This window comes from Lepisosteus oculatus, chromosome 4 (genome assembly GCF_040954835.1).
Source record: "Lepisosteus oculatus isolate fLepOcu1 chromosome 4, fLepOcu1.hap2, whole genome shotgun sequence".
Lineage (NCBI taxonomy): Eukaryota > Metazoa > Chordata > Actinopteri > Semionotiformes > Lepisosteidae > Lepisosteus > Lepisosteus oculatus.
In genome coordinates, this window is record NC_090699.1 from 47,018,363 (window position 1) to 47,042,684 (window position 24,322).

The 24,322-nt window shown below is 38.8% G+C and overlaps 1 protein-coding gene across 5 annotated transcripts in view; it reads right to left on the minus strand.

Moving 5' to 3' along the window:
* Window positions 1-1,461: 1,461 nt before the first annotated feature.
* pbrm1 (polybromo 1) overlaps window positions 1,462-24,322 on the minus strand; it is a 30,085-nt gene continuing 7,224 nt past the window's right edge. For 2 of the 5 annotated variants that reach the window (XM_015347177.2, XM_015347175.2), the window contains exons 11-31: window positions 24,139-24,230; window positions 23,643-23,859; window positions 23,190-23,331; window positions 22,434-22,531; window positions 20,719-20,998; window positions 18,935-19,040; window positions 18,026-18,668; window positions 17,630-17,841; window positions 17,302-17,487; window positions 17,045-17,202; window positions 15,899-16,165; window positions 15,118-15,263; window positions 14,765-14,922; window positions 9,964-10,147; window positions 7,961-8,171; window positions 7,511-7,712; window positions 7,208-7,369; window positions 6,611-6,769; window positions 4,788-4,855; window positions 2,715-2,928; window positions 1,462-1,921 (exon numbers count right to left, since the gene is read on the minus strand). In XM_015347177.2, the coding sequence (XP_015202663.1) occupies window positions 1,749-1,921; window positions 2,715-2,928; window positions 4,788-4,855; window positions 6,611-6,769; window positions 7,208-7,369; window positions 7,511-7,712; window positions 7,961-8,171; window positions 9,964-10,147; window positions 14,765-14,922; window positions 15,118-15,263; window positions 15,899-16,165; window positions 17,045-17,202; window positions 17,302-17,487; window positions 17,630-17,841; window positions 18,026-18,668; window positions 18,935-19,040; window positions 20,719-20,998; window positions 22,434-22,531; window positions 23,190-23,331; window positions 23,643-23,859; window positions 24,139-24,230 (4,078 nt within the window). In that variant the 3' untranslated portion in view covers window positions 1,462-1,748. The remainder of the gene's footprint in view (window positions 1,922-2,714; window positions 2,929-4,787; window positions 4,856-6,610; window positions 6,770-7,207; window positions 7,370-7,510; window positions 7,713-7,960; window positions 8,172-9,963; window positions 10,148-14,764; window positions 14,923-15,117; window positions 15,264-15,898; window positions 16,166-17,044; window positions 17,203-17,301; window positions 17,488-17,629; window positions 17,842-18,025; window positions 18,669-18,934; window positions 19,041-20,718; window positions 20,999-22,433; window positions 22,532-23,189; window positions 23,332-23,642; window positions 23,860-24,138; window positions 24,231-24,322) is intronic. The other 3 variants (XM_015347178.2, XM_015347179.2, XM_015347176.2) reach the window with 2 other exon arrangements.

The window sequence follows — 24,322 nt, forward strand, 5'->3', positions numbered from 1 at the left end:
ATCAGATGCTATTAGAAGGTCTTTAGTGACTTTGACCAGGGCAGTTTCTGTTCTGTGAAGTTGTCGGAAGCCAGACTGGAGGGGTTCAAAAAGGTTCATTGCAATGAAGTGTTTATTTAAGTGAATTGTAATAGCATGGTCTAGAATTTTCGGTTCTGGCTGAGACAGAATGCTGGTGCGTTTGGCTGCCGTTTCTCTCGCCTATTTTCATTTTTATCTACTTTTTATTTACTTTTTTTTTCTCTGCCATCCTTGTCGATGCCGACCTAAAAAAATGTAATTTCTCTAACGTGCCTGGAACCCACTCCGCTCCCCCCTGGCTCCCCGAGACTGGCCAGATTAGCACTGCTGAACACCACCTCTGTGAACAATAAGGCTCTTCCCATATGTGACTATATTACAGAAATAAAATTGACTTTTTGTGCTTTACCGAAACCTAGGACAGACAAAATGATCTCCTATTCAACCAGTGTGTCCCTCCTGCGTGTGGGTTGTTCGACCTCCCTCATCTTTCAGGCAGAGATGGGGGCATTATTGTTAGCTATACAGTAATCTTCTTTACAATTCAAGTCTATGTTACTGTTCATCTTATCTCTTTTGAATGTCTTGTTTTAAATGTCTCTATTCCCCACTCTACATCATTGCCACAGTTTATAGACCACCTAAAGCTAATGAAACCTTTTTAGGGGAGTTTGCCGATTTACTTTCATTTTTATGCCTCAGATTTAGGAGGATCCTTATACATATTGCCTCATGGTCTTCCACTTTGGCTAAGGATTTTCTAGCTCTGTTGGGATGCTTTGTGATCATCAATTTGTAAAGACTTGGAACTCATGTGAGTTTTGATAAATTAATCAGCTTAAATGGCTGTTGCTTGTTTCACTTTCAAATACTCTGTGTAGTTAAAAGTGAGCAATTCACTTGAAGTGTAGAGAAAATACGGGACAGTGTCTCTTCTGGACTAGAGATGGTCACCCTGAGTCTACATGGTAATATCTGTTGCTAATGCAGCTACTTTATTGCACAGAGTTGTGGAGTGATGGAGCCTGCTGTTCACTAAATCTTCACAAAGAAAATGGATTACATTTTGGCATCTATTACCTTTTTCAGTCCTGGTCCTAAAGAGTCAGTGGTATCATTTGGTTTTCTATTCAGCTGAGTTCTGAATGCCATAATTGTGTAAATAAGTTAATTAAGAGTTACTTAACATGCTTTCTTGATCTCAGCTCATTGTCTAATAAAGAATGCAGGACTGGGTATGCAGATCCATGGCCTTCTTACAGAGTCTGAAGTTTAGACTAACAATATAATTATTGCTGTATCAAAATCAAATCAATTGATTTTATGATAGTTGTATTCTGCACCTACAGTTTAGATGGGCTGAAAAAATTAGATTATTTTTCTAGCTGAGTTTATAAACACCTCACATAATCTGTAATAACCAGAAGTCAAGAGACAGAATTTTCTCTTTAAAGCCTTTTATGAAATGTTTATTCCATGTTTAGTACAACATACTAAGCATTTTGACCAAACACTAACCAGATAAGAAATTAAACATCAATACAAAACAAAAAATAAAAGAATGCTGTTTGGGGGGGAGGGCAAAAACATGAAAACCAAGCTTATTTTGTCATCTTAAAAAAAATCAAACCAAACGGCTTTAATAATGTACAATATAATGTTACTGCTTTTCGTGACCCATATATCTCATATAGAGCTGGTAGATGGAGACATTTAGACAGAATTGCCTAAACATTTTGCAGGTTATAATTTTGGCGGATGTTTAAAGTGTCTCGTAGCATCAGGTCCCGGAGACGCCAAAGGGCGTCTGCCATTGTAGTGTGAGCCCCCTTACTCTTCAGCCAGTGTGAGGGGAGACGGCTTTCCTGCTCTTTCGTCAAGTGTACGTCTTTCCTCCGAGCTGAGGGAACAGCATACATTATATCAAGCAGTCCAGCTGAATACTGAATACCATGTGGTGTTCATTTCATCACCACGCTTATTATCTATGATAGGAGCTCTAACAGTTTGCCTCTATATAGCACTGTTATTGCAAAAAGCATCACCTGCACTTTACACATAGGAGGGGACCCACTTACCCATCAGAGCTAGGCCTAGTCAGAATACTACTCTTATGAACTGTATTGTCATTCCTTGTTCACCAAGAACTTGAAATACTTGTTGACAAAGTACTTAGAACCCTGGTTTAACACCCAAACCAAAGGACTCCTATGGCAGTGTCTCATTTTCATACAGGTATAGAAATTCAGGTCCAGAGGAAGGGGCACATACTCCTCTAGCAATACCACTTACAGAAGCAATTTGGTGTAGGTACCAGCCTGGTTTAGCTTCTGAGACATGACTACATCTGTTAACAAGGTAATAATGTGCTGTGTGTTGTAGGTATTCCATTAAGCTGCTAATGTATTCAATACTAATAATCTAAACAACAAAATATACCAGTGGCAGTACTGTCATATATTTTTAATAGTATAAAGAAAGTCAGTATTTGAATTCACAAAGCTATTCAATGATCTCATGTCAAATGGTGCCTGTTTAAAGATAACAATAATCTAATGATAATGATAATGAATCTAGGATTTAAAAGTGAAACAAAAATCTAAAATATTTAACAAGCATTTTATTTTGTGCGCGGTTTAGTCTTGCATGAACTTCATCTCCAAGTGGGAACATGAAATTACATGTGCTCTTACCTGTAAGAGTGTGGTCCCATCTGCTCACTGTGCCAGACTCGGCACTGAGCCCCTCAATGTACTTCAGATAGGCCTCAGAGTGCAGCAGGCGCTGTGTCTTTGGAGGCGGAGCCACAAACATGGGAGTTGAAGGCTGCTGCAGAGCCGGTTGTCCTGGCTGACCCTGCCCTGGGTATGGAGGGGGTGCCTGCTGGCCCTGCCCGTGAATTCCCATCTGAAACAGTCAAATAAGCAGTGAGACCTTAAGCCTAAAATGTAGTTGGCTCCACATGATTTTAGGATAAGAGTATTTGAGAGAAAGAGAACCATAAAATTATTTGCTGAAGTGTAAGACTTTAGTAAGGAAACATGTTCACAAATGAAAGAACATATGTCTGTGACACATGATCTTGTGCTTTTTTAAATAAATGCATTAGCTGTTCTTTAAAAAGGTTTCATCATGGAGTTAAAACAGATAGTCTTTCATAAAGCTCATCACCTGCACCATAAAAAAAACTTTTAGCTTTTTGTTTTGCTGTATACAAGATGCTTCCACATTACACTTAATGACCACAAAGTGCATATTCCTGTAAAGTACAACGGTGCCTTTACATGCTCCACAGTGCAGTACTTTTAATATAAAATGTAGTCTGCACCCATTTTCACACTCAAACAGGTCATTGTTTGAGGACCCCATTCTCCACCTCGCAGACCCTCTTTGTCATTCAAGGACGCCAAGCGGCTCCACATCAACCACAGAGAGAGATCTTGCGTCAAACATGCACTCCAAACACAAGGATGCTTAGTTGGTTGGTCGTCCGCCAACTGTGCAACTAGTGCCTCCTATCTGTGAAACATCTCCTGCCCCAAACATAAGAATTCATGGACTGACTATGACTCCCCATACACAATACTGTGAACCTTACCCCTGCCTGAGGGAGCTCCTTTTGGCTGTACTTTTGGTGGTATGAAAGATGCTATTTAAGTACTTTCAAAGTGGGGCTTGGAAGGTGGGCCAATCTCTTAAACACCCATGTACCAGGATACCCTCCTAGACAACCTTTTCATGGTCTTATACATGGCATGGCAGATCATATAATTCTGAAGTCTGAAGTCCCCTCAATATCCAAAGTGCATCTTTGTGGGCTTTCCAGTAACACATTCCAGTATGAGAGTCACCAATCCTCCCAGACTTCAGAAGTCTATAGATCTTGGCAGGCATCAGTGCCTATCTCCACAAGAGCAGTTGAGCAGCTGTCCATATCCATAATGTCAAGGCTCTGGGATCTGTGTCATTTTCTGCCCATCAAAGTCTTAGTAGCAAGTAGGCTGTAAGGTCATCAGCATGAACATTGTGTTTCCAGACAAACAGTGCTATATGTCATTGACACTTGTCCTGAAGGCATATTTGGTATCAGGAAAGAAGGGTGACCTTGGAGGAGCTCAGACACTACTTATAGCATAGATGGCACTCCATATAGGAGACCCCACTTAACATCTCCTGTCTTCTTTATGGCCAGAAACCCAAAGTGCTACTCTACCACTGTTGCCCAGTACTAAAGTACTAAAGTAAAAATGTACTCATCCAGACAGAGAAAACTGAAGTACGTTAAGTTAAGTCAATCAAAAGAGAGGTGATTCTACCCTATTTCTCTGGGCACATAATTGTTTCCTGTCCCTTAAGGCCATTTGTCTACCCAGAGTGACCAATATGGTAGCAGACATATTATATAGAGGTAGGATGGACCCTTTGTTTCCGAGGAGTCTACAAACTTCACACTGTGGTTCTCCATCAAGAACAAGAAGCATCCTATAGGAAACTTGTATTCATGCTGATGCAGCAACTGTGGCAGATACCCATCCTTCAGGATCAACTAATCCAGTACCCCCTTGGGTCTGGAGCCAACACTGAGTCTTGCTCCTGAGCATCACAGACACTCAGGGCTAGGGTCGTCAGAATCTTCAACATCCCAATTGTTGAAGACTGCATTCTTTTTCAGGGGTCCAACCTTTTCATGATGCAGATATTAAGTTCAAAAGATGTTATAAGAACCTTTTCTTCAAACGGACTATTCTGTTCATGGCAAAGTTTACCTGCTGGCTGTAAGGATTTCCACCGCCGGGACTTCCTCCCATAGAGTTCACACCCTGGCCTATAACACCTACAGCAAAGGGCACAGCAGACATGGTTAGAGACAAAGAGCAATTACTTCTGGACCTAAAATCACACAATATTATGATACTGCAGCAACAGCAGCTATACTACATTTCCTACTATACTGGTACTGATATGTAAAAACACCTTGGTTAAGAAACTGTATAAGATAAATAAAATATATTCTGAAATGGCGATTTCTGAATGACCTAGACAGCAAAGTAGTCCCCCAAACACAGAGTGAGCTCTGGAATCCAATGTCATTCTCCAGTTGCCTGCAGGATTGTTGTGGTGTCTGTAATGGATGTGTCTCTAAGTGGCACTAGCCGTGATGCATGTGACTATGTTGTGTCTTGGACTGGTTCCATTGGAGTCTTCATTTCCTCTTTCATCTAGAGTGTAGCCACGGGGTTCAATGTCATGTGCCAATCTGTGGAAAATCTATCAAAATTGAGTACTGAAGAAGAAGTAGCAGCTTCAAAAATATTTTAAAAATATTTCTGTAAATCAAAGTTTGTCCTTAGGAATGGTAAAAGAATGGTTAATGGACAATGCATGCACACATCCTACAGTATAGTCTTTTTTTTCATAGGATAAATTCACAATCTATTTGTTGAGCCTTTGGCCCAGCTGGTCAATAGTTACAACTGCAGAGGGTAAATGAAGAGCAAGGATACATCTTACTCAATTAATGGAACACATTATAAACTTCAGACCCGAATGTCCTCAATCCACACTACTGTTTCAAACAAAGAATCACAGAAAAAAATAATAGCATTTTGCTGTTGGTTCTATGAATGGCTCCTGTTTTTTAAATCTGTAAGAAGAATGCTGTAACTCCAGTTTTTCAATGGGCATTCAAAGCTTAAAATAAAAGATTATAGAGCATGTATTAGCAATGCCTTTTCACATGCCTTTGATGAGTTTATCCATTCATTATCAAAGAGCTGTTCAATCCTAACGAGAGCTGCTGTAACCCAGAAGCACAGGACGCAAGCTGGGACGCCACCTTGGATGGACATCAGTTCATTGCAGGTACACACAGGGATAATTTAGAGACAAAGATTAAACCTAGTCAGCATGTCTTTTGGCAGTGGGAGGAATCCGGAGAAGGTGGATAATATAATCCATGTAACTCTGGGAGAACATGCAAACTCCACACAGATGGCACCTCAATCCAGAAACAAACCCAGGACCCAAGGATCAAACCACAATACCACCCACTAGAAGAGTACATGTAGCAATCAAAACAAATTACTTCTGAATAACAAAGATTTGTCTTTTATGCTTTTGGAAATTTAGATCACTTTATTAGCCACATACAATTTCTTGCATTAGGAATTTGTCTTTTCACATACTCTAGCTTGCTCTCCATGAGACATACAGACAACACAGACAGGGAGAGAGAAGCTTGGGGTCAGAGCGCAGGGTCAGCCATTTATACAGCGCCCCTGGAGCAGTTGGGGTTAAGGGCCTTGCTCGGGGGCCCAATGAAGTAGAATTCCTCTGCCGGCCACGGGATACGAACTGGCAACCTTCCAGCCACAAGTGCAGATCCTTAGCCACAGGGCCTCCGCTCTGCCCAACCTTATTATAGGTCTCCATTAAGTTGAATGTGCTAGTCTAAACAACTGCAATTTACAAAGCTGTGACTTAAAGATTTATTAGTACAGTAAGTCTACATTACAGGAAGCCCCTAACAGAGGTTTTAAAAAGAGAGGTAGAAGAAGCAACCTCCTGGTGAAAATGATTATGTCCTTACCAGAGAATGGGATGCCTGGGATTACTGGCATACCTGGAGGAAGATGGTGGGTTAAAGGAGGTACCCCCATGTGATGTGGCTGCATGCTGCCCATACTGACCATGCCGTCAACTGAGCCCTGTAAGGGCAGCATAGGTGGCCCAAAGCCACCCATCATGCCTTGAGGGACAACACAACAAATCCATGCATCAGTACCATGCACTCACTATCAAAAGTCATGCACTAGAAACAAAGATAACAGAAGTTAAAATATGGTTAGTGCGTAAGATGAACAGACTTGTTAGCTGTAACATAAGTTAGCAAAAAAATCAACACAAAGGTTAAAAACATGATTACTTTATGCACATGCTGTTGATGATATAAAAAAGGAAATGGTTGTCACTCAAATTTCAAATGGTGAAAATGACAACATGTAGCATTAAACTGTTTATTTGGGTGATGTGACAGCTGTGGGACCTTAAGAGGACATAATTAAAAGACACTAGAGATGGGCATTTCACCTGAGGATACAGAAGCAAGTAGACTCGGGAAAACCTTGTGAGCAGTTTAGCCTGATCCTTTAAGGTAAAGGGTGCAGCCGTGTTAGTGAGTGGTTACCTGACCCAGGAGTTATGTTCTGATTAAGCATTCCCATTGGTGTTGGTGGGGGCACCACACCCATGAGTGCCCCAACAGGGGTACCAGCTCTAGGTGAAGCTCCCTGCTGCTGTTGGGCTGCACGCTCTCTTTCCTGCTGTTCTGCAACTTTGGCTGCCCGCTCTGTAAAGCGTATGAGAAAGACAGTGACCTCACATAATCAACAATCATACATTTTAACATTCTACATAAGCAGCTCTAGTAGGTTCGCAAGTGTGTGGCTTCCTTCACTTTGGAAGTCAGCTGGCTGCAGGCTCCATTTACCTTCGTACTCAGCTTTCTTGGTTGCCTCCAAGTTTCTCCATTCAGTGCCTACCAAGCGACTCAGCTCTCCAAAAGAAAAGTCTGGGTGCTGGGCCTTTATCACTGCTCTCATCTCGCTGCTGAACAGGATGTACCCACTCATGTTGATTTTCCTTTTAGATCCCTCCTTCTTTACACTGCCTTTTATAGACTTCGGAGTTGACTAGTCCCAAGAGAAAAAAGGAGATCAGCTCAATGTCTGTACAGTTCTAAATGTCTTGAAGCAAATTAAGTCATTTTTCAAAAGCATAGATGATCAACACATTCCCTCACAACTAACTTTGCAGATGCTGCATGTGTACTGATGTGGACACAAACACACAACAAGAAGTAAACCAGTAATCTTTGAATGCAAGCATGACTACATTGTGGAAAAAAAGCTTTTGAGGTATCCTTAGATAAGACACTCACCTGAGGAGGGGTATAGGGCATGATATCCAATTCACTGGCTAACGGGGTTTGTAACTGTGGCATGGAAGGGGTCTCTGTCACCTCTCCATCCTCTTCCCCTATCTCCTCCATCTCATCTTCAACTCCTTCCAGTTCTGCAAACTTGGCCTCCAGTTCCTGGATCTTCTTCTCTAGCAGAGGAGACGGCTCTTTCTGAGGCACAATCGGCTTCCTGTCGGGCAAAGAGGAAACCATCTGTCACTACAATATATGGCACAACACAACATCAACACAACTTACATAACACCAGAAATGCACTTGGACTGGATAAGCTGGCCCATAGCACATCTTATTTAAAAAAAAAATCACAATTTTAAACACAACAAAAATGCAATGTAAAACACTGGCCCAGTGCTCATTGGTTGGCCATTGGTCACCAGTAACTTAAACCTGGAATTATACCTTTTGCCCAATTGTTACATGAGACTATCTACTGATTTCAGTTACATGGGACTCAAACCCCTCAGTTTATTTCATGAATGGACTAGCTCTGGATGGTTTTAAATCTAAAACATGGTTCTCCCTTTCTGTGTAACTGACGTTGATGTTGGTTCTGTTTTTAATTATGCAAAACATGTAAGGTTTCCATTTAGTAAATGAGACCCCAGCCAGAAATAAAATCCACAAAGAGGTCCTAGAGAATAGAATTGGGAAACTTTTGAAGTTCCAAACTTAATGCTTCCTACAGATGCTAAAAAAACCTGAGCCTGTGTCTCACTGAAGCCTGGACCATTAAAGTACACTCTGTTACCAGATGATTCACAGGAAAATAAAAAGAGAAAGCTATTACAATAGAAGGGTCACTAGAACATTGAGTTATAGAAGTGTATACTGTGAACAGTATTACTTCTTGACAACTGAAGGCATAAAGAAGACAAACAAAAATATAGATTTGAAGGCTGAGTCTACTGCACACCTACACTTCAGTCTTAACCAGAAAAACACCATCTAATGGAGTGCATTGAGCTAAAACATCAGCAGCAAAGACCATATCTGATTATTGCCACCAAAGTACAAACATGCTGCAGGTAATCTAAGTGAAACTGGTATGAAGATTTTCACAGCTTTTAAAGATTTTGTTGATGAATACTAATACTGAAATAGAAATGTATATACAGTACCTTACAAATATATTTTGGCAGCAAAATAAAAACAATTTATTGATTTACAGACATGCAATTTGTATTTATGGTCAAGAGATTAAAATGAACTATCTTCAATATAATAAGATTATTTCAGGGTACTTTCGTGCATACCTTTGATTATATTAGAACAAGAATACACTTTGTGGTAGTTGTATTAGAGTTTTCCTTGACAGCTCTCATCATTTTTTCATCATTAACTGCAGAAGCTTTTCTTTTTGGATTACAGTCTAAGATGATTGGTAATTATACCTGAGGTTTCTTTGTTTTTCAGTACATTCTACATTGTTGATTTTATATGCCCGATTACCATGCTCTGTTTCTGAAAACATCAGAAACATTTTTTCCTGCTTTTATTTAACCAAAAATCTGGATTTCATTTTTACTTTTGACTCCAAACACTAAAGGCAATGCAAGACAGATTCACAGATCTTCATGAGTCCAATTACCCAACAAAAAACATCTGAGCAGCAAGAGACATTCTTACATACAAAATAAATAGGTTTAATACTGTCCGTTTAATTTAAACAGTACAACTGAAAAGGTTTTACTAAAAATAAAATACTTAGTAGCTGTACATATCAACAATATAGGCCAGAATTGTTGGATACTTAAACATGTATATTGATGAATATTAAATTAAAACATGCCATAATTATACATAACACTTATAATGGTAAACTCACAGCCATATTGAGCAGTAAGTTTTTTTAACCCCTATTACATACATGTTCTGATATTTAAGAGAGGTGTGTCATCAGATGATTGATAAAGTATTTTAATCTCAGGCATAATGTTACACAGCCCATTTTAGCTGCTCACCTAAAATAATAGATTTCATCATCAACCACTTTGGCAGAGAGGGAGAACCGCTTCAGCCCCTTAAACTTCTTCATCTGCTTATCCGTATCATTGTAGCGACTCTCACAGAGTAGGACATCATCCTCTGACACTTCCGTGGGCCGACAGGAGAGATAATCCTTAAACGAAGACACCACACACTTCCCTGGGGAGAGGGGTGGAGAAACATCAGTGACAATCTATCCAGACTCATAATAGTGGATATAGTTATGTACACAAGGAACAAGAAGGTATATTGTAAACATTATACATAACATATCGCCATTCTTTTTCTAAAAAAAAATAGTGGTACTATTATTATAATACTATGTTCCCTAGTATTATACCAATAGTTGCCGGAACAGCCTTCAGGAAGTGATACCCCCTATGAGGCCTATATACAGTGCCTTGCGAAAGTATTCGGCCCCCTTGAACTTTTCAACCTTTTGCCACATTTCAGGCTTCAAACATAAAGATATAAATTTTTTATTTTATGTGAAGAATCACCAACAAGTGGGACACAATTGTGAAGTGGAACGAAATCTATTGGATTTTTGAAACTTTTTTAACTAATAAAAAAATGAAAAGTGGGGCGTGCAAAATTATTCGGCCCCCTTGCGTTAATACTTTGTAGAGCCACCTTTTGCTGCGATTACAGCTGCAAGTCGCTTGGGGTATGTCTCTATCAGTTTTGCACATCGAGAGACTGAAATTCTTGCCCATTCTTCCTTGCAAAACAGCTCGAGCTCAGTGAGGTTGGATGGAGAGCGTTTGTGAACAGCAGTTTTCAGCTCTTTCCACAGATTCTCGATTGGATTCAGGTCTGGACTTTGACTTGGCCATTCAAACACCTGGATACGTTTATTTGTGAACCATTCCTTTGTAGATTTTGCTGTATGTTTGGGATCATTGTCTTGTTGGAAGATAAATCTCCGTCCCAGTTTCAGGTCTTTTGCCGACTCCAACAGGTTTTCATCCAGAATAGTCCTGTATTTGGCTGCATCCATCTTCCCCTCAATTTTAACCATCTTCCCTGTCCCTGCTGAAGAAAAGCAGGCCCAAACCATGATGCTGCCACCACCATGTTTGACAGTGGGGATGGTGTGTTGAGGGTGATGAGCTGTGTTGCTTTTACGCCAAACATATCGTTTTGCATTGTGGCCAAAAAGTTCGATTTTGGTTTCATCTGACCAGAGCACCTTCTTCCACATGTTTGGGGTGTCTCCCAGGTGGCTTGTGGCAAACTTTAGACGAGACTTTTTATGGATATCTTTGAGAAATGGCTTTCTTCTTGCCACTCTTCCATAAAGGCCAGATTTGTGCAGTGTAAGACTGATTGTTGTCCTATGGACAGACTCTCCCACCTCAGCTGTAGTTCTCTGCAGTTCATCCAGAGTGATCATGGGCCTCTTGGCTGCATCTCTGATCAGTCTTCTCCTTGTCTGAGCTGAAGGTTTAGAGGGACGGCCAGGTCTTGGTAGATTTGCAGTGGTCTGATACTCCTTCCATTTCAAGATGATCGCTTGCACAGTGCTCCTTGGGATGTTTGAAGCTTGGGAAATCTTTTTGTATCCAAATCCGGCTTTAAACTTCTCCACAACAGTATTACGGACCTGCCTGGTGTGTTCCTTGGTCTTCATGATGCTCTCTGCGCTTTCAACAGAACCTTGAGACTATCACAGAGCAGGTGCATTTATACAGAGACTTGATTACACACAGGTGGATTCTATTTATCACCATCAGTCATTTAGGACAACATTGGATCATTCAGAGATCCTCGCTGAACTTCTGGAGTGAGTTTGCTGCACTGAAAGTAAAGGGGCCGAATAATTTTGCACGCCCCACTTTTCATTTTTTTATTATTTAAAAAAGTTTCAAAAATCCAATAGATTTCGTTCCACTTCACAATTGTGTCCCACTTGTTGGTGATTCTTCACATAAAATAAAAAATTTATATCTTTATGTTTGAAGCCTGAAATGTGGCAAAAGGTTGAAAAGTTCAAGGGGGCCGAATACTTTCGCAAGGCACTGTATGTGTAAGCAATGATATCAATGTAGTGTTTTAAATATGTACCATTACTCCTAGGAAAGAAAACTCTGACAAGTGCATAGAAATAAACATTTTAGCTATTGAAGGTAGGTCCCATCGACAGACTGCAGCTCAACTTTGTGTTTCATCTAGTGCTGTGTGTTTTACATCTGGGGAGTGACTACTCTTGAGAAGAACTCCTAAACAGATGTCAAGTTTTTCAGGAGAAATATTTATTAATATGATGGTCCAATATGGATCTTGGGAATGACTCACTGCAAGTGAAAGAGATAATGTTTTTCAAGAACAGCAAGATACACATTAGTACAACATGGTCTTTGTGAACCTGTAGCCGATAAGAGGAGAGAACAAACAAAATGAGTAAAATGGTGGGATGACCAAACCTGAAAATGATGTTAAAGATCAGTTCAAGTTTGAGCTGTCTGGCAATAATCAATGCTAGCTTTTTTAATACGAAATGCAGGGTAAAATAATCTGTGTGCAACGGCTACAGTGAGGCATGGGGTAGATCAGTGTGGGGCTGCATCTGACCCAAGGCTATTAGATTTTATTATAAAAAACAAGGGTTCCTTCACTGCTGAGGGGCACAAGCATGCTTTGATCCAGAATACAACTCCCTGAGGAATGCTTCTTATAGGGCAGGGATTCATCTTCTTCAAGACTAAAACCCCAAATACACAGCCGATGTGGTGAAAAACTATCTGGAATATAAGCATGACTAACAAAGATGCCTTCACCTGTCTGCTGTCCTGATATGAGCATTAGAGGCCATAAGGGGGTTTACACAGATGGATTTATGGCAATGAAGCAATGTGGATGAATTGTGTTTCCAGGATTTTGGAACTCCATTCCATAGCCCTGAAGTAAGATACAAGATGTGAAGACGAGGCTAATTTTAAGTCCTTTCTGCATGAAGATTAGACTTCTAAGGCTGGAGTTTATGGCAGGAAGGGGGTTAACTGATGAGGATTCCAGATGCCAGCTAGGAAAACCCCTGGGGACGTAATCCCTGACCATTTGGCCAAAAGGCTGTAATCTGGCGAAACACATTACCTCCCCACTTTACCATAATAACAAGTGACATCAGAAGCGTCAGGAAAACCCTATATAAACTGGAAGTTTGTACCGGCACTTGGAACAATACTTCTGTTTTGTTGTTTCTTGCACGAAACAAGACTTCGGTTCTATTGTTCCTTGCATGCAATAAACTCATCTGTTTAACTTCATTTCGCGATCCAGAACCTTATTCTTTCTGTTACAACAGCCCTTTACCAATAAATTGGGTTTTAGCATGAGAACATGTTAAGGATCTGAAGAAAGCAAAGGCTCCTCCATTTACGAGGCAATTAATCTGTCTTTGTATATTTTCTGTAATAATACATTGCATGCACATATTATTCATGTTTATACTTATTTGCAACATATACCTGGTTTTCCCTTTGTATCCATAATCAATACAAAATGTGACCTTAACTTTTGAAATAAACTCCAGTCTTTTTGGTGTAGGTGAGTAATAAATACTATGTAAAGGACAGTTTTAATAAGGCTGCAATTCTAAAACTGTTAAAGAAAAAAGGTAGGACTCTATGATCTATGAGAGGTACGCTGCTGGCTAAGCACTGTTGAAGACAGAGCCACCATGTTCTTGGCTCCCAGCAAAAAGTCACCACTGAATTTCCAGCAAGTCTCTGCGGAGCTTGGAATTAGTCAAAAAATATGACCAATTTGGGCACACTGGTATCACTTGCAGTGCTGTGAAAAAGTAAGTACACCCCATTAAAAGGTGTGTGTTTTTCAACATATTTGCATGTATCGATATTTGATCTTCATTTCAACAATACTGATAGATAAAGGTGATCTCATTTAACAAATAACAATTAAAAGTATTCTTTGCAATCATGTATTCAACAAAATAAGTCAGAAATGCAATTGTCTTTTGTGGAAAAAATAAATAAACCCCCTAGCTACAATAGCTGGTGTTGCCCCCTTTGGCAGAAATCACTTCTTGAAGGCATTTCTTGTAATTGTCTATCAGTCTCCTACATCAACTTGGAGAAATATCTGCCAGTGGTTTTAAATTTTCTCCATTTGTAGATGATCATTCAGACAGTGGAGTGATTGGCTACAAATTGCTTGGAAATTACTTTAAAACCCTACCCAGACTCACTGGCATCAACAATATATCTTCTGAGGGCCTCAAAGAGCTGTTTTGATCTTGGCATGATATAGCCACAAACCTCAATTGCTAAGACCAAACCAGACTGCAGGTTTCTGATGTTTATATAAGGCAGTTCCCTCCAAGTTACTCTCTAATGATGTTCTAATTATTTGCACCTGTTTTGGTGTACCTGATTCCAATTTTAGGAATTTCAATGCAATGATAAAAGCAGGGGTGTACTAACTTTTTCCCCACAAGGAAATTGCATTTCTGTTGATTTAAATATTAGTGGGACAAATTAGTGAAAAATGTGATGTTTCAATGTTATTTTTTAAAATTAGATCACCTTTATCTATCAGTACTGTTGAAATGACAATCAAATATCCTTTTGTCCAAAAATGTAAAAAAAAGACAAACCTTTTCATGACGTGTACTTACTTTTTCACACCACTGTATTGTGCCTTGGGATCACATCAAATTGGGTATGTGTATGGAAAAAATAACTGGAGAATGTAAAAAAAGCCCTCTGAATTCAAATCGATTCCCTAGTACCTATTGGACCTAATGCAGAATACCTATTACGCAGGCCATAGGGCAGGTTTCCTCCAGGTTACTCAAGAACACCTCCTTCTTGTAAAACATTTTTGTTGGCTCATGCTCCGTCTCTTCTGGGTGGATAAAGATAGGTCCTAAAAAGTATGCAGCACCATCACGAACCCACATCTTCTCAATCCTACAGTTGGAAAGGGAAATTCAAAGTCACTACTAAACAAACCACACAAAAGCAAACATTTTCTAAAAAAATGATAAGATATGCAAAAAAGCAACAAATAAGAGATTGATACATTATAGTGCAATTCCAAAACCAATGTCTGTACACCCACAGAATATAAATCCATCAGTCACCCAGGTGCGTGGACAGCCATACCTTCCTACTCTGTGGCGCACTAAGCCATGCGACTTGATGAACACACAGTCACCCACTTTCAACCACATGTCATTATAATGCAGCTGTTCGTAATACTGGCAACCCGGCTCCCCACTGGGCATTTCTACTGGTACATCTTCTCTCTCCTAGAAACAGATATTAACAGGGACAAGTAACACCTCAGTGCTGTTTATTGTGCATCTTGATTTTCAACTTTAATCCTGTAGTATTCAAGATAGGTACAGAAACATTTCTTAATACTTATTAATTTCTAAATATACACAGCTCATTTTGAATTACCTATTGCTTCTCAATGTCTTAGCTCACAGCAACGACTCACTGTGAAATCCATGATGTCTTATGGCAGACTCTGGATGACCACATATCTCACTGATGTTAATGGAGGTCTGCAGGTGCCCAAGTGCCCAACAGACAGGCACTCTGTTGAGAGTAATTCTAACTGACTAGTTGAATCTGGATCAAGTGACAAGTAACTTGACCCAGGTCTAACATAATGTCTGACCCACAGAACTCAGCCTGTGAACAGGGTAAGTATCTTTTCTAGAAAAACAGCAACCTCTTAAAAACATAGTATTATTTTAGTTAGTAACATAGGGCTTTTCAAAGACAAAACTATAATTACTGAAATTCTGTATAGCAATTATGCATTTTCATGCATTCAAATTAGACAGCTAATGATTTTGTTTCTTACAATAATACTTTGAAGGACATTAGGTATGTTCTATGTAGCATGCACTTTTATCTTACAGCCAATACTGACCTTATCGATGATCCCTTTAGCATCCACTCCTCTACCTTCCTCGGCCATTTCAGGAGTTTTTTCCTGTTCATGTTTTGTAGCATTAGCAAACATTGAAGCCACTCGCACAACAGGCAAGGGCACATCCCGAGGGACAAACCTCACAGAACTGACTGGCATGGTCCACATTTTGATTTTCTTAAAGGATTTTGTCTTGGCTGAGTAACGGGACTCGCAGACAAACACATCCTCTGGCCTGAAGCCCTCTGGGTGTAGCTTAAAGTACTCCTTTAAAGGACAGAAATGCTCTGGTGTTATTAACACTTAAGAAGAAATTGAAATGTAAATAGGCACGTTTTAATTAAAATTAAGCAATTTTAAAATTCCTAAATTAGTACACAAAAGTTTGAATTAAGCAGTGCTTAAATACTAGTCTTATTTCAATATTTTCTAGAAAGCATTTCTACAGAACCGAAAAAAAAATACATTGTTTATACAAGGTAGTGTTGCATTTAAATGAGAAAATTGAGTTTAAACGCAATAATCACTTTGTGAAAATATTGCTACTATATAAATATATTGCATTATATGTCAATAATACTATTCTGTGCAAAGTACAATTGACTAATAACAGCAGAATATTGTCACACTCCTCGCAATAATTATACTTAATAATTTTCTCATATAAACCCAATACTAAACTAACTAAACAAGATTTAGTTTTTCTGTGGCGCTAATAAGCTTCCATTCAATTAGTTGCAAACACACAAGATAAATTCCTTTTTACTTGAGAACAGAAAATGTAGATACTAACCACACAATTCTATACATACCTGCACATCTAAAACAAGAAACAAGCAATAGTTTGCCAACCCCTATAACCGATAAATTGAATTGCCTACTGCCAAGAAAACCCAATACTCTTCCAATGAAGTGTCATTATAACTGTGAACTGAGCTGCATACATTTGTCTGACAGGAAAAATGACAAACTTCTAAAGGATAGTCAATCACTGAAATAAGCATATTAAAAAGAAACAAGCTAAATCAACTGACAGAACCTTATATACTGTATAAATATATGTATATCCATTTATAAACACATATATGTGTACTAATGGAATACCATGGGCATCTCTCTGAAAACGCAGAATGCAACTACATTTACCTTCACAAACATCACTACACATTTCCCAAGTATTTTGCTAACAGGCACTTTGTTGTAGTAATCACTCTTGAAAACCTCCTTTTCCAGGAACTTCCGTGTAGCCAGATGGAAAGTTTCATTCGGCCTGTAGAACCAACAACCATACAGCCACTTCTCCCCTGCATTGTGACAAAACATTAATGGTTATTAAGTTTGCATTAACAATACATTTTTGTCAAGATAAAACGGCAGAAAGCATTTATCACGCAAAGACTTACCAGCATCATCCTGCCAGAGCCGCTCAATACAGACAATATGAGGCTGCAGGTTTGGCTCAGCTGGCTCCACGTACACGTAATCTCCGACATGGTACATGCTGTTCTTAAAGCTGCAGTCCTGACTGTAAGTGCGTTGTAATCCAGACTGCCAGCCCCCACCGGAGTGCTCATCACTTTTCTCAGCTTCTGAAATGGCAAGAAGGAGACTATGGATTTAGAGCTTGTTTTAAAAAAAACATCAAGAAACTTTTTTTATACTCAGCAACTTCCTAAAACTACTGTATTCCTGTTGTATTTCTTTTCAAAATGGCTCTTTGATCACACCCACCTTTCTTTTCTTCTTCTCTCTTCAGTTTGTCTTCCTCCATCTCCTTGGGCAGCTTTTCCTTCTTCTCTTTCTCTACATCATTGTGCAAGTGCTTGGTCGTGTAGCTTAGGGCTGGTGACAGTAAGATCTCTCCATTCTTGCAGAGTTCATCTCTGATCTTAATGAAGAACTGCTGAAGCTCTACAGCATCTTCAAAGATCTCAGAGTCTGTCCTGCAATACAATTCACAGAGCATACAAGCTTGCTATTTAGCGCTTTTCCATTATCAGCTATCCTTTGGCCCTGAACATGGCAAACTGTGAGGTGTCTAATGTTTCTTTGTCACTTACCTGTAAAGAAAAATGAATGTGTATCAATAAAGCTTGATAAAAGGGTTGTGATATCAAATATTTTTACCTGTGCAATCTTCTTGCTTTCTCCAAAACCTCAAACATGTGTTCTTGAAAAACATCCAACCTCCTGTAACGATTGTTCTCAATGCTGTTGCGGATGATCTCAAAATTCAAGAGAGGCTTGTTGGGGTTTCCAGGGTCTCGTGACGGAATCTCTGCCAGGGAGTCACTGTAACAGCGTCCTTCATCGTCCTGGTGGCTCAGCACAGACACGAACAGGTTATGGATCAGTTCCTGTATCAACATTGTAACATTGGGAACATGACTTTCCTCCCCTCCTTCCAAGTCCCTCCTGGTCTCCAAAAGGACCTTGTGAAGCACAAGAGCATCTTTGTAAATCAGAGACTCTGGCTCATTGTAGGTACAGGCATTGTTGAACATGAGAACAAAGTCTTCCACCAAGGAGTCCACATCCTGGTACTTGTTGGCCATCATGTGGCTCTTGATCTTTTCCATGTCAATAGGCTTTTTGATTGTCACATAGTAATCCGGCAGCTCCTGACGTGAGGGCAGCCTCAGGAAGATGGCACTCAGCCGGCGCCCTCGCTTGTCTGTGTAGTTTTTCACAGCTTCATACAGCTCGTTCAGCTTCTGCTGGAGAGGTGTCAAGTATTTTGACTTTTTAGGAGAAATGCCACTCTTCCTGCCTAAAAAAATGGAATAGATGATGATCAGGTATGCTGAATAAGCACCAGATAGTATTTAGTTAGTAGTAACAGAAATGTAAATCATGCATCAGGCTAGACCTGACAAATCTATAATAAAATCATTTTAAAATAATAGATTTTGTTTACTTGTAAATTTAAACATTTGTAAGAAAATCTCTGAAGACTTATTCTATTATTTGTTTTGTCATGTTCTGTTTTTAGGCAAGTAATTTATTTAGTAGATGCATTAACGACTCCAAACATACTTATTTTCAGTTTTGGAGAAGCCATGTCTTCATCCTCTGGTAACGGTCCCAGCTCTTTCCTTTTCTCCTTCAGTATTTTTTCCAGAAAGTTGGCATCATTATAGACCTTTTTCAATAAAAATAAATCAGTTATTACTTTGATAACACTACATGACACTTTATTAGTGCAAAAATTGTGACACTGTGGTCTGTCCCTTGATTATATTCAAAACCATTAGTTATCACTTCCCATTTCTTTCTTTGTCTGTGAGTTCCCATTTTCTGTTCGTATTTATATTTGTTTTTCTTTTGTGTTCTTTCTCAGATTAAATAAATTTGTTAAATAATTACATTTCATACAAGAAAAGTTTAAATTAGACAAAGTGTAGTTTCTCTCAAGAAAATGTTCCAAAAAACAGCACACAAAGGTAAAAAATGTTTAAAGACATTATAACCTGAGACAGGAAATGAGGCAAACACAGTTAACAGCAAATTGGTTGGGCTATATTTTTCACAGCTTGTTTTTTTAACACTGCAAGACAATTAACTTTCCAGGGGATCTGTATTCCCACTTATACTTAACAATAACCAACCAATCAATTCATTAGACAGTTCTATTGGTAATCATCCCAAATAATTATGGGCATGAACACAAAAAGGAGATGTATTCCCAGGGTACATTTACTATGTGTGAAGTTCTTCATCTGCTGCTTTGGAATTAAGTATTCTGGGTGATTTTATCAGATAATTATCTTTTAGCTCAGAAAATATATTTAGAGTTACATGTGGTTGAATGTTTTGTCACTGTCCCTTAAATCTTTTATGCCAATAAAATATACAAAAAAACAGTAGTAGAATTTCTTGAAAGAAATTTTGAAGAAATGCAAGATAACCATTTTTCCAGTTTAAAAAGGCTAACAGATATTTGAGAGTTGTTACCAATTTTGTTTGTTGATGAAGTGTACCTGCTATGGACAAACTTTAACAGTGCATCATTTACAAAACAAAACCAAATTAACACACCTGATTATGCTTACATTTAACAGCCCACAACATGTACTTTATTTATATACCTCTTTATTTTCACAACATATTCATAATTCAATAAATATAATTAAAAATCAGATTATATGTTAAGGTCCTATCAAATCCATACAGTTGCATTTTAATTTCCTGAATTATTCTGCGCAGGGATCAATGCCAAAAGTTCAGAAAGAAATACCACAAATATTTTAACTAACAAGGAGCTAATAAATTGTTGAAATGCAATGATGAAAATAGCACACTGAAATAAGTGTTTAATTGAATTCATGCAAGATTATATTGGCCATTTGAGGTTCGTAACTGCATTACTGATAAAATGGTATTGGATCTGTAGGGGGTGATGGGCATTTAGCCATTCTTCATCAGAAAGCTGCCTATTCCTGTGAAAGGACTGTGGCAACCTAGAGTATATCCAGGAAGCACATGGTGCAAAGTAGGACTACACTCTGGGTCCATCACAGTGTGTACACACATGGGGGAACTGATCTCGCCAGCATGCCCCTGGGAGGCAGGAATAAACTGCAGCGCACACATAGAAAGGCCATTCAAGCACTCTAACTGCCATGCCACACATGAAGAAGATAAATCAGTAAGCACTTTTCAACTGCTCATTGAGCTCTTTTTTAGAAAGATGTCTTTCAATAGTACAGATAAAAAATCTAATCATCTGTATGTTTCTTGGTTTCCAGCCTCAAAAGTTTTTTTAATTAAAAAAATCTATCACTTTAAACCCCCTCAAGCAGGAACTTGCCAACACATACCTGTGAGCCCTCCTCGTTGTAATGGCGAGCATTGCGGAACATCAGCTTCATGTCTTCCATGAATGCGTCCTCGGTGAGGTACTTATCTGAGCGGATGTTATGCTCGATTGTTTTCAGGTCCACGGGCTCCAGAATGATTTTGTAGTAATCTGGGTAGTCCTTCTTGGAGGGCTTGACCATGAAGAGATCACACAGTCTCCTGCCAGTGGAAGCCTCTCGAGCCTCTGTCACAGCACTATACAGGATCTTCAACCGGTGTTTCTTAGCATTCTTCTTCATGCTAACAAACACACATTGCAAAACTGAATCATCAAAAAATATTGTCACAGTTTTGGGATTAGCAAAATGTTTGAAATTTCTAAGATGTTTCTTTCTTTCTCATTCTAAAGGGGTGATACAATGAGCACGGTTTAAGCATTTCCTTAGACTCTATCTGTCTATCTGATCCACTCACTTGAACCCGGGCACATTGACCAAAGGACCAGGTGAGCTAACAGTGAGCTAACAGTGTTACTAATACATAAATTATCATTCTGTGTGAAGTCATGAAGCCAGTCTTCACGGGGCTGGGTCAAAGTACAAAGCAGGGCTCAAGGCAGGAGCATGGAGGATAAAAAAATAGCATATACAATAAGCACAGGGGATAATCATCTCCTGAGGAGAGAGTGACTAAGAGGTAACTGGGCCACAAGAAAGAAACTTTCTACAGTCTGTCCAGGTAATCTGAGCACTGGAGGAGAACTGGACTTGAGGCTTAAAATGAAAGGATTGCTATCTGATATTGACGGAATTACAGATTTCTTATATTGTAGAAAGATAAAGGATTTTAGTTGGTGATGCATTATTTTGAATAGTGATATTGGTTCCCATTTCTTTATCAACCATTCTAGATAGAAAGTTAGTCCTGGGCATGATTCTTATTTGTTAGGATTCAGATTCCCATTTTTGTTCTGTGTCTAGATTCTAGATTCTAGAGAAAGTTCTACTGTTATGACTGCTGAAGGCAGGACTCTGGTACTAGCGCAATTGCAAATGTCTTTATAGAGTTGGAAAAACTGTGTGCATTGTATTGTAAAAAGTATGAATTTGACTTGTTTAAACCTGTTGCCTTATTATTACATGTAACCAAGTTGTGCTGAAGAAACCAAGAACACATGTGCTGAATAACAGTTGGTTTTACTGACTGTAGGGGGTTTCATTATTCATGATACTTTTCAAATCTGCTTGCATAACAAGCGGTTGTCGGGACTTGACTGATTTTTACACTGATTTATCTTTTCTACTCACAGCCCCATTTATAAAATATATTTCTCATACAAAAACTTGGTAGTATTAGATTATGTCTTCAAATGATTGCATTAATGTTCTTTCAAATAGTTCAGTTCATCTGAAAGCATGGCTCTAGTTTCATGTACCAGGGAAGAATATATCAGTGCCGTACTGCCTCTCCCTTACCTGTGAGTTAGCAATAGAGGAATTATCATTCAAGTGCTCTGATTAAATATTTTGAATTATGAACAATACCAACTTTGGAGTTACTCAATTAGATTAAACTCCAATTTGCATATTTGGTAGCAAGACAATTTTAGCTTGTTGAAACACAATCCTGCTGTTTTTTTCTAAGTTGTTCCCTCACTAAGTACTAAGTACATGATGACAAAAACAAGTTATGATAAAGAATACCTATTTAAAAAAATACCTATAAAAAATAGTACCTCTTTCTCTTCGCGCTGCCAGTGTCCGATGTGGCAGAAGACAGCATGCTGTCTCCATCCTCAGCCTCCTCTCTCCTAGACAGCTCCTTTCTTTTTAACTGAAAATAATTATATTCCAGGAGTTCCGTTCGCTCAGCGCAGCGCAGTAACATTAAAAACTCCAGCAGCAACTCTGCTGCACTAACAGCTCACAGAGCTGAAAATTTAAAATACTCTCAACTTACACCAGAATGATCTGTAAAAAGTACATTTCTTAAAAGCAGGAGAATCCTTGATTGTGTCCTTCGCTGGTAGTGATAAACATTTGAAAATCACACCATTTTTGTCATGACAACCTCTACATTTTATAGAGGGGCCCCTCCATGTCAGATGAGAAGACACTTTTGACTATTGCTATGTACAGAAAGCAATGGAAATCATACGCTGAAGTAAACTAAAACATCTTTAGAATTATTGAAAATAGAATACTAAACAGCTATCTATAGGAGAACAGAATAGATCCAATTACTGAAATTCACTGGTATCAGATTTAAGGTTGAAATTTGTGAGCATCTGATGCAATAATATGCACTTCTAAAACAGACAAATGTTTTAAAACAGCTAGCACACATAAAAAGGAAACAGTCCTATTATAAAATTGAAGGGAGACCTATTTAGACAGAATCATTTAGCAGAAACAAAACTGAGCACAATACATTTTGAGGCTTAAACACTAAGTTCTGTCTCAAAGCCCACTTGCTTAGTTTGTAACATTACCTGCAAGATCTGCTGCAGTTTCATAACACGTTTGTAGATAGCAGAGTTGGGCAAATTATACCGTTTAGCATTCTCAAACATCAAGTTTAGGTCTGCATCGATCTGGTCCACACTTTCATATTCATTATTCCTCATCTTGTTTCTGCGGAAAACAGACAATATTTAGGAGCCTTATACAGCACTTCCAATGCCTATATTACCAACATTTAACATTTACATTAACATTTACACACCATTCCTGTGCTATTATCTGAAATGTTTCATGTCACTGCAAAGCCTGAATACATTTCCTATTTTATTTATATGAAGGAAATAAAATCTTAAACAAAAAACACATTAAGAGGTCTTTACTGATTTAATATAAAGGTACAAACTGTAGACAACTAACAAATGAATAAAAATACACTAAGTATTTTGAGAAATACTACTGACGCTGCACATTAGCATGCACACCTTATTTGATGGAGGGAAATGGGTTGCTTTATTTGGTGAAAGTAATCTGGATATTCCTTTTTGGAAGGCAACTGAAGAAAAGGCTCAGCGATGAGCTGTCCCTGGCTGTTGCGACCTCCCCGCACTGCTTCATACAGCTGGAAAATGGGGTTGTTTATGTTCATGCAGGAGTTTATGCTCTCTGCCTCAGATTCCACTTCATCGTACCGCACTGCTCCTGTGGAGAGACCAAAAAACATTTGCCGTAACAATTACATGGCCCTTGCACATGTAAATCTCTACAATACCTTATTTGAATTTAAAAAACTAAATTAAAAAAATAAAAAATGTAAGTGTTTCAGTAAGTGCATATACTGAATCCCAACAAAAAACAATGTTATTAATTAATATGGGAGCATAAACTGTGAACATTTTAAAGAGAAGTGGAAACTAGAACTTCAGAGAATCATGGAGCCTGATGATGCTCTTCCACAGAAAGGTGTTAGGTGTTTCTTACCAGCTAGAAGGGCATCCTCGTCGCTCTCTGAGCCATACTGCAAGGCCATGGTAATAGCTGACAATCGGTCTCCTTGCGCAGATCTCCTGTTTCTGTCAAACACATGATTAGTCTTAGATGGATCCACCTATCGTCCAGTCAGAGATCTATACATCTCACGCAGCATTACTGGAATGTAAGACAA